The following is a 9,942-nucleotide window of genomic DNA, read 5'->3' as shown; positions in this document are numbered from 1 at the left end:
CTCCACAACTCATTGAACGTAGTGAAATTAACATCGAAGCCTATGGAAAGTGACATTAGTGGTTTGTAAACTTGAGTAGCTATTTTATTAATGGCGGATCGTATACATAATAGTTGGTAGGTGACGTCGTAACAATTGTACCCGAAGGTTTAAGACGCGAGTTAGCGGAGTAATGGATATTGCAATTTTTAGTGAAGAAGACATCTATCTTCGAAGCCCATGGAAAGTGACATTAGTGGTTTGTAAACTTGAGTAGCTATTTTATTAATGGCGGATCGTATACATAATAGTTGGTAGGTGACGTCGTAACAATTGTACCCGAAGGTTTAAGACGCGAGTTAGCGGAGTAATGGATATTGCAATTTTTAGTGAAGAAGACATCTATCTGGTTCTTAGTGTTTTCATGCTATGACTTTATTTCGCATTAAAAGCTTCAGCTTAGAATAAAGTTAATTTTCATAAAGTTCAGCGATCACGAGGATTGCAAGGATTTTTAAAAGGCGTTAAAAATCTGAAATAGGCTAAGTCTGAAGTAAGTACACTGTAAAAAAAATAATCAGTATGATAAATTCCGGATTGAACATTAAAGCGAAAGATAATCATGTGTGTGGCGTACAGGGAGACTACAATACTAGACATATGTGTCGATGACAATCAGTTTAGCAAAGTTAAGCAAATAAAGAGTTTGTTTTGGTGTATAAAAATACTTACATGCAAATACTATTTTTAATTAAAAAAAACATAAATACAATGAAAAGGAAAAAAACATATTCAATGAAGGCTTCATTCTCCATAGGACATATCCATAAGTCTTCAATTCGGTACAGATCATTACTGAATTAAAAACGTAACGTCCCCTTCGAACATTTAAGTAGTAATCAAGTTAAGAATCATGTAAAATGTGATTCATGGATGAAAAGCCTGCATATTATTACTTTTTTTATATTTTGTTAGAATCGCCATAGTAAACAGAAATTAATATTTGGTTTTTCATATAACCGGTGTTCTTAGGAGATAAAAATTATACTGAATGCACCCTAGACTTCACAATTAAGGGAGGCAACTCTGTAAATGACACTCAAATACAATAGAATCTATTGGACTTTCAATGTCGATTATCTTCTATGAGCAGACAGATTAGAATGAATAATTACACATTTCATAATATACACACATAAAACAAATTAATTGCCAAAATAAAAATAATTGCAAAAATAAAAATAAGTACATGTAGCCTTTTTGGGATTATTACATTTTTCAGATTTTGCAAGATTCTTACACAGACTACTACTTAAGTAACCGATAGATTTTACCATTTTGTAACAAGACACATCATGTCTTTGATATAATTAAAGACATGATGAAGTATGGAAAATCATTGCAAATGTCAACTTTTGAATTTCTTTATGTTATCAATAGAGTGATTAGAGAAATTATGTAACATTTATGCAAATATATTCATATTTTTTATGTTATTCAAATCCTTCATATTTTGTATCAAAAGCCATTATATTCTCTTAAATCTTAGTCAATATTGAGATATATACAACTACAAAATATTTTACAAAAACTAATCAAGCCAAAACAGGTTTTGAGAAGTATATATAATGCATTTGCAAAATTATGCAAACTGTGAATATGGAACTGCAGATCTTGTTGTTGAACTCTGGACGATGACTGTTGGTGCGTTTACGGAGGGAGTAAGAATTATCCCTGCGGCATCAGCTCGTCCTTTTGATCTTAAGCAGGCAATATGGACACAAACAGCAACCAATTCCACAAAGAGTCCGAACGACATGATCACGATGGAGTATGGGAAAGTTTTGTTCATGTCTACTGTCGCTTGAAACGATTCAGCCATGTCCATGGCTTCGTTTATTCTGGCATGTGCAATGATAGTTTCGATACACACGATTCCTCCACAGATTCCTAAAAGAGAAAAATCATAAAATTTAAGAACTGCCTTTGTTTTTCACAAATGAATATACTTGCTTTCCCAATAACAGAACTCTAGTATACCATCCACAAATCTATATGGTCAAAAGTACCAACATTAACACAAAGTGGTTGATTGACCCTAGTCAATTTAACAGACCTTGCTATGCACTATTCAGACATACTGAGACAGATCTTTATTACGCTAGCTCACATAAACAACAGCCCCACAAGAAGGCATGTCACCCTCCCTCGGACATATTATTCTAACACCATGCCCAACCAGCCGTCACTCGAACTCGATGGAGAAAAGCAATTTTTGAAGTCTTTCGAACGATTCGACTGGGGATCAAACCCACGACCTCCAATGCACACTCGAGGCATACATGCTACCATGGGAGAACCAAAGCGGTGATACAGAATATATATACTAGAACGTGATTTACTTATTCCAATGATGGATGGTACCAGTTATGGAAACAGTGAAATATGTCTAATTACCAAGAAACATGTTACCTCCGTTCGTGTTTGTTCCAATATAATTTAGCCCTCTGTCAATAAATGGGAGGATTCAGACACTTTGAAAAGAGGAGTACCAGCCGTGGTTACTCAGCAAAATGGGTACTAGGACATTATGTGCCACTTTTTGTCAATATTACACAAGAAAATGACATATTTTCCAATAAAAAGCGGGTGCCAACCCCCTGCACCCTCACCTGCAATATAACACAAGCTTATCAGTCAGAACGTGGTTCGGTACAGCAATCATTATGTTCGTTCCTGTAGTTTTGTTGTAAGATTTTGTTTCTGATTCTTTTCTGTTATTGGTTTTAGATCGAACTTCATTTATTGGTTTTAGATTGAAGGTCATTTAGCTCCTTTACTTAAAAATGTTTTTTACAAAATTAAATTCGTTTTATCGAAAACAATTCTGCAACACTGCTACTCAAAGACCAGTCATATTCTAACATACATCTGTACCAAACCCTTACCTCCAATGATAATGAACACCAACCCCGCTGTTCCTCTGGAAGAAGATGACTGTAAGGGGAGATTACTCCGTCCCCGGTTGATATTTGATACAGCAAATAAAGCGGTCAATACCGTACCTATGCCAATCCCAATTAACGAAACTGATGCTTCTACCATGAACTCAGTAAACCTCAAAGAATCTAAAAACAAAATACAAATGTAGGTTATATAAGTCTGCGGCTGAAACGTGTAAGGGGGCGAAATTCACGGATAATAAAAACATGGTGAAGTCAACAGTGGCGGATCAAGGGGGCACCTTAGAAAATTGCAATTTTTTTATTTAAATTGTGGAAAATTGTTCAAGATACCCTCAGAATACAAAATTTGATGTTTAATATTTCAAAATTTCCAAACCCCCTAGCAAATTCGGATCACCGGTCGTCCCGTCAAGATATTGTTTTTGGGGCCCCTTACCTAAAACTCGGGATCCGTAAAGGGTCAAGGATTCAAATTAATGTGGGTCAGAGTGAAAACCTCACATATACTCCCGCGAGGTAGGGCTTGGATAGAACAAAAAAGGTCTTCGCGGAAGTGTACATTGGAGCATGCTCCAAGTATGTTCATCGACTCTTCTTACCATAATTCGACATGCTGGATGCAGAGGCATGTTTATTCATGGCCTCTGCATTCGACATGGTAAGGCAGGTCACCGTGTCCAACAGATCACTTGTCACACAGACTTTACTGTAAAATATGCTCATTGACATCTGAAAGGAAATAATTGACCTGTCACATGTGTTTTAATTAAACGTGGTCTGATGCGTAGCATTATTAATTTCTCGTGTATCATACAACCTTGTACATGTCGAAAGTGTTTGTTGTTCAATTAATAATTGGCAATAATATAAATTTTGTCTATTGAAAAATAAATTTTCCATGTGCATATTGTTTATTGCGCGAAGAACAAAAAACAAAATATGCACATGGAAAATTTATGTCATTTTTCAATAAACAAAATTTTTATCATTGCCAATTCTTATAAATTAATTTTAAAACAAATTTTTATCTTTAAACATGAGAAAGGTAGCTCTGAATTTAACTGAAAATAACTGTCAATATTTTTTTTTATCCATTGAGAAATAAGAAAATTATTTTAACCAATCAGAATACAGTATTGACTTCAAATTAATTTATAAATAAATAGAGAAAATCCTGTTTTCCCAATAGACATAACTCTTGCTGACCAACACCAAAATGCCAAGTTTTTTTTTTCTCAATCAGAAATACTTGTGTTGTTAGTAAGATTAGTGGTGAAGGTTCTCGTATAACTTTTGGTACATGTAGTGCATACAAAGTTTTGGCAAACATATCGAATATCTTCGTATGCAAAGAAATTAGAACAGGAAATTGAAGAACATAAATTGATTCCACTTCTGCAAATAGCACAATCGTTTATTTCTTTTTATCACACGTTTACAAATATGTTCAGACAAGCGATCATACAAGCAAATAAAGAAGACTGACATGATAAATTTTCAATTATAAAACACTTCAACTTTTAACTTTAGATTCAAATACACTTTTCACCAAACTTTCGGAATTGCACATACAAGCCTCTAACCAAAAGAGATTATTTTACCTTTATCTCGGTGTCTCTGGAGTTCACATCAAAACCAAACCATCCCGGCGTTACCAGGGCAACCAAAATCAGAAGACCACTTGTCAAACTGAGGATCAAAAGGGCATATCCTGACATAGTTAAATCTGCAAGAAACAAAATCTGCTTACTGTTCTTGTTGCTCATAAGAAAGTTTGCCCGCGCTTTTTTTTGTTTGTTTTGTTTGTGTTTTTGTTTGTTTTTGTTTGTTTTTTTTTTTTTGCATGGCTTTCAGAAAAAAAATGAGGATATGGTACCTCACTGAAATAATCATAATAGTTGTTTATAAACTGGTCAACATCGTGACATTTAGACTGCCCGTAGGACAGTGGTATTGACTGCGACAGCGATAATGACCTCGCCTACAGCGCGGTCTTAGTCAATACCACTGTCCTCTGGTTAGTCTAAATATCAGGATATTGACCAGTTTATCGACAACTATTATATAACAAATAAAGAGAACCTAGATTCTAGTGAAAATCAAAAGAATGTAATCCAGGGACAAAAACCAGACATGGAAAACAGACAAACACAACAAAGAACACAAAGTAACTAAAATCATACATACAAAGTAACAAAAGCAACAAAATTGTAAACTTGTGATAACAATTAAGCTAAGCTGTAAACTTGTGATAACAAGTAAGCTAAGCTGTGAACTTGTGATAACAAGTAAGCTAAGCTGTTATCACAAAGATAACTAAGTTGATATAAGATGAGCCCCATATAAGAACTAGTCAAATGAGTGAAATCACCCTTTATTTTTCATTTATATAATCTGAAAATATTATGCAATTTCCTTTAGCAAATTATCACTCCTCCATTATTATATGAATAGAGTAACTGATCATGATGCATTTTGCATGTTAAGACTTACAAAGCATATTGAAATGATATCAAATGATCAGTTTTAAGGAAGAAAAACAGACCAAGTAGAGCTCCTACCAAATATACTGTTATTTCATTATTTTTTTTTTGTACTTAGCAGGATTGCCTCTTTGAACAATGTTTTTCACCCTTCAACTTTTTCAAAACTGAGTTTCTTTTTTTCTTTTTTTTGCTGATGGGTTTTAAGACTCTTTTGAAGACAAAACAAGTTATTTTGCCCTTTTAACTGATTAATAACTACCTTCATTTGGACCTCAGATTATAGTAAATATCTAAATTAAAGCAAAAAAATATCTAAGATTTAAGATTGAGGTAAGTTTCTATCACACAATCAAAACTACTCGGCCATTTCCACTATAATTAATACACAGAAATTAAATCAACGATTTTATACGACCGCCATTGTGGAAAATACGTTCGTATCTTGTTCTGATGCTATCATCGTCGTTGTAAATTCTTTGTTTACGTGCGATAACTTTAGTTTAAGAAAACTAAATGTCTTGAAATTTTGATATTTTGTTACTTGCTGCTAGAGGATGCTTCCTCTTTAAAATGGGGGACACCAGCATATACCGTTCTGCAAAAAGGGACCAAAAGGAATAATATATGTGTTTATTTAAAATTGACGTAGAAGGTTTATTTTTCATTCCATTTTGACAAGTTTTGCTTTAATTTGTTTGTAATGAATTCGGTGTTACGAATATTAATAAAATTATAAATAGCATATAGCATTTTCAGTCTATATTGGACCAAGATGGGGCCACGCCCTAAAAATCATTTTTTTTTTATATTTGGTTTGATTTATATTTTTTATATGACAATCCCAGTTTGTATGCTTCAGTCAAATTAATGGTATCTCTAACGGTTATCGAGTCACACAGTGGTCTAGGATTCCTATTTCCCGTTACCTGGGGCAAGTGAAATTTGGGTCAGGGAAAGTTAGGTACTTAGTTACACTTTCCCGTGGCAAGTTGAAAAATTCATATGCTGTAAGGATTTGTTTTGTTAGGAAAGCAGTCATTGACTGTGGGTAGTTGATTTTATAAGGATTTTTCCCGAGGAAACCTCAATTTCTGAAAAATCCTAGAACACTGGTCATAGGGGTCAAGCCACACACCCCAAAAAATCAACTGTTAAAAAACTTTAGCCCGATTTTGAATATTTTTATATTTTATTTCTTCTGGAAGTCCATAACTGCATTTCTATCTTCATTTGAATATTTCTCTCATCGTTTTTGAATAACAAGGGGTAAAAGGTGTAAAAAGCATATTTTTTTAGAAGACGAAATATTTCTTTTTCATCTTATTTTAATGGTTTTCTTTGTAAATTGTTCCCCTTTACAAAGGGTTTATGAAGTATGTAAGCAAATTTACTCTATTATTCACTTTTTTGAGATACAAAGTGATCCATAAAGGCACCATGAAAGCAGAGCTTTTTACCTTCTTTAACTTTTTCAATTTCAAGATATTGTGCATTAATGTTTCCAATCTGTAAATCTCTGCGTTTAAGTGTGTCAAAAACTAATATTGTGTCCACACTTGCCTGCACTGCGTCAACTGACTGCGGATGTATCATGCTGCGCTCAGCGAAGCTTTTATTCTACTTGGTAAAGAGAAAGGCTGAGTAGATCCAATTGTCTACAACAATGACTCATTTTTCTCTTGTTTAACAAAAAGATAGATGTCTCGCAATGGGAGGTTGTGTCAGAGAAACAGAGCCAAGTAATTAAACTTCATTGCATTTCATTGACGGTTTAATTTAATGTAATATGATTTTTTTTCTATGAATCCTGATTACCTCATTTTTGCACACAGTTAACAAATTTTCAAAAAGGGGGCTGCAAGCCCCGGACCCCTTAGATCCATAACTGAATCTTTCATTTAAGTTTGTTTTCGTGTCAAATGTACCATGTGGTTGACAATTTCGCTTAAATATCAAGAGTAAATTCGTACGTGCAGGGATTTTAAATACTATTTTCAAATACATTTTAAATTTGTCCAAATCGCTACATTTAAAAACTAGGAATGCATTGACTGATCATGTACATACGAGTAGGCAATTTGTAAAAGTAAACCGTATTTAAATTTTAGTCGAAAGCTAAATGGGGTAAAACAGTTCATTCCCAACCTAATTTAAGCAGTATGGGATGGGTCCATTCGTGTCAATAAGTACTTTCAGAAGTATAATATGTGTCACAAATATATTCTTGAAGTTACTGTGAAATTTGACATTTGGGCGGTAATGCAGTAAATCTATTGAGTACCATACACTCTACACGTTGACGTACTTCTAAAAAAAAGTTAGAGTGGGGAAACGCTCTCGGACCCACGTGGGGTCTGGGAGTAGGCCAGAGCGCCAACAGAGTAGCCCAGCCGCTAGTAGGGCATCCTCTGAGTTCTTCGGTTAGGTATCCCGAAGGTTGGGCTTCGCTACCTTCATCTACTAACAGACATAAAACCACAGAGGTAACCCGAAAGTTGGGCTTCGCTACCTTCATCTATTAACAGAAATAAGAATCAGGCATTTTTTCTAAAATTTGTCTTTTATGCCTCAAATACATTCAATACATCTAGAAACGACCGAAAAGCTGTTTGGAATTGAACGTGAAGCATCTATGACATAGTTATTTTTTGACTGCTTATATTGGGAAAATGTGCTGGAAAAATCTTCCTGCCATTTTTCCATTATGCATTTCAAGTAAATTAGACCTATTAATATCTTAAAAAGGAAACGCAAACTTTACATTTTGTTGTTTCTAGAGGTCATGAGGTACAAATACCTGGAAAATGCCATAAAATATCAGCGTTTACACCTTCATGCGCCACTTCTTAGACCGAGAAATACTTAAGACGTGGTCGGGAGAAAAATACCCTCTCACCATGCTTACGTGCACTCCATTTTAAATGGGATAGGAAAAGTATTGTTCAAGGTATAAAAATAAAAAGCTATTCACTAATTTATAAAAAAAAAATCATTTAAATGAGGTATCTAATCTAATAAAGATGGAAGTGGTGTACAATTAAACAAGAAGTTTATTGAGGAGAGTACGGAAACCGGATAGGGCCACTTAAAAATATATTGTTGTAATTATGGATATCTTAATTACAACATCACATTTTTTTTCAAGAAGCCCTAACCAGCTTCGGTAAGGACAGTCATACCGATGAAAATATTTTTAAGATCGAGATGTGTAACAATTATCCTTACTTCGATTTTACATTTCATAGTGTTAATATTGGCGTAAATGAATACCCCACAGCAGTAGTAAAAGCATAGTAAGTTTTACTCGACTCTTCTCTGCAAAAACTAACTTTGAAGATTAGAAATGTGAACCAACTTGTATCTATCCTATCCTGTCGTCCTACCCTCCCCCTTATTCTTTCACATAACAAAGGAGACAGTAATTGCTAACATTCGATATGCGGAATACACAAATCAATATCTCTTCGCGTTCAATTCTGATTATCATTACTTAACTTATTGATTTCAGATGTAATTCATACGCATTTAATTTTACAACTACGATCAAAAGTTAAACGTTTTCAAAACTATGATAAATTGTTTATTTCGTAAAATATTTATACGTTATGAACAACAAATACCAAGATGACTAATGCTATTGATTTTTCACAAAACTTAAAATTGTATTTATTTCCTATAACTAAAGCATTACGTAGAGAATAGTTAACCATAAACATACCTACCTTAGTTAAAATCAGTATTTAGTTTTATCTCTGAAAACGATTGGGATGGTTCGTTCTTTTTCTTTTTGTGTATTACACAAGACGTTGCGCATCATGAGGCGCTTGAAGATAATTAATGGAACGAACCATTTCAAAACGTTGTTTTCGTAATGAAAGCACAGTAATATTTTCTTTTTTTTGTGAATGAAAGATTTTTATTTATATTGCTTGTTAAAAAGGTATTTACTGTACAACATATATTAAAATTTTAATTAGTCATATGTTAATTAATAACGTATTATTTTTACTCTTCCCCTTTGGTGACCCCTTTTATTTTTCAAAGAAGGTAAACCGGATATAATCATAAATAATAAAAGTTTGTGGTCTACGTGTTTGGTTTTTCCTGATTTATAGTAATTGAGGACGGGGTCTAAAAGAAAGTTTTTGGAGAAAAATTGAGAATTAAATGATGACAAAGATTAAGAAGAACAATGATGACAAAACAGAGTTTCAGCAAAGTGCTATAATTATCCAGTGCTGTTTAACTTACTTCAGTAATTTTCCATACTCACCATTGTACATATTTGTAACATCAGCACTTTATATATCTATTTGTTTCAGGTACTTTCTCTTCAGTTTAAAAGTAAATAAATTTCAGATCGATGTATCACCGTCCGTCTAAATATCTCAAATATCTCAGGAACATGAAAAAAAAACGAATTGTTTTAAAATGGGAGAAACAGATACTCCTTCAGTAAAATAGAAATATTTTATTCCAATCGAAACAGAAGTAGAATCTATCATATATAA

The 9,942-nt window shown here is 33.5% G+C and overlaps 1 protein-coding gene across 3 annotated transcripts; it reads right to left on the bottom strand.

The window, feature by feature from the left end:
• Positions 1 to 712: 712 nt before the first annotated feature.
• On the bottom strand, positions 713 to 9,861 carry LOC148606613 (uncharacterized). Of its 3 annotated transcripts, none has more exons than XM_088547169.1 (5): positions 9,705 to 9,861; positions 4,547 to 4,671; positions 3,545 to 3,674; positions 2,928 to 3,107; positions 713 to 1,929 (listed from the first exon to the last, which is right to left on the bottom strand). In XM_088547169.1, exons 1-5 carry the CDS (start codon positions 9,712 to 9,714, stop codon positions 1,622 to 1,624), a joined length of 753 nt encoding a protein of 250 aa, XP_088403295.1. In that variant the 5' UTR covers positions 9,715 to 9,861; the 3' UTR covers positions 713 to 1,621. The 3 variants fall into 3 exon arrangements, with proteins under 3 accessions (XP_088403295.1, XP_088403297.1, XP_088403296.1); XM_088547171.1 differs by lacking the exon at positions 9,705 to 9,861 and adding an exon at positions 5,691 to 9,227; XM_088547170.1 differs by lacking the exon at positions 9,705 to 9,861 and adding an exon at positions 9,154 to 9,227.
• Between the last annotated feature and the right edge of the window lie 81 nt (positions 9,862 to 9,942).

The sequence above is a fragment of the Perna viridis genome, chromosome 9 (assembly GCF_037379345.1).
Source record: "Perna viridis isolate PV_CMFRI_1.1 ecotype Kerala chromosome 9, ASM3737934v1, whole genome shotgun sequence".
NCBI lineage: Eukaryota > Metazoa > Mollusca > Bivalvia > Mytilida > Mytilidae > Perna > Perna viridis.
This window is presented reverse-complemented; position numbering and strand designations above follow the sequence as displayed.

Excerpts from the sequence above, each read along its gene's own strand:
- LOC148606613 (XM_088547169.1), bottom strand. Across the intron at positions 3,675-4,546 it reads CCAGAGACACCGAGATAAAG|ATGTCAATGAGCATATTTTA; the intron begins GTAAAATAATCT and ends ATTTCCTTTCAG. Across the intron at positions 1,930-2,927 it reads GGTGTTCATTATCATTGGAG|GAATCTGTGGAGGAATCGTG; the intron begins GTAAGGGTTTGG and ends TTTCTCTTTTAG.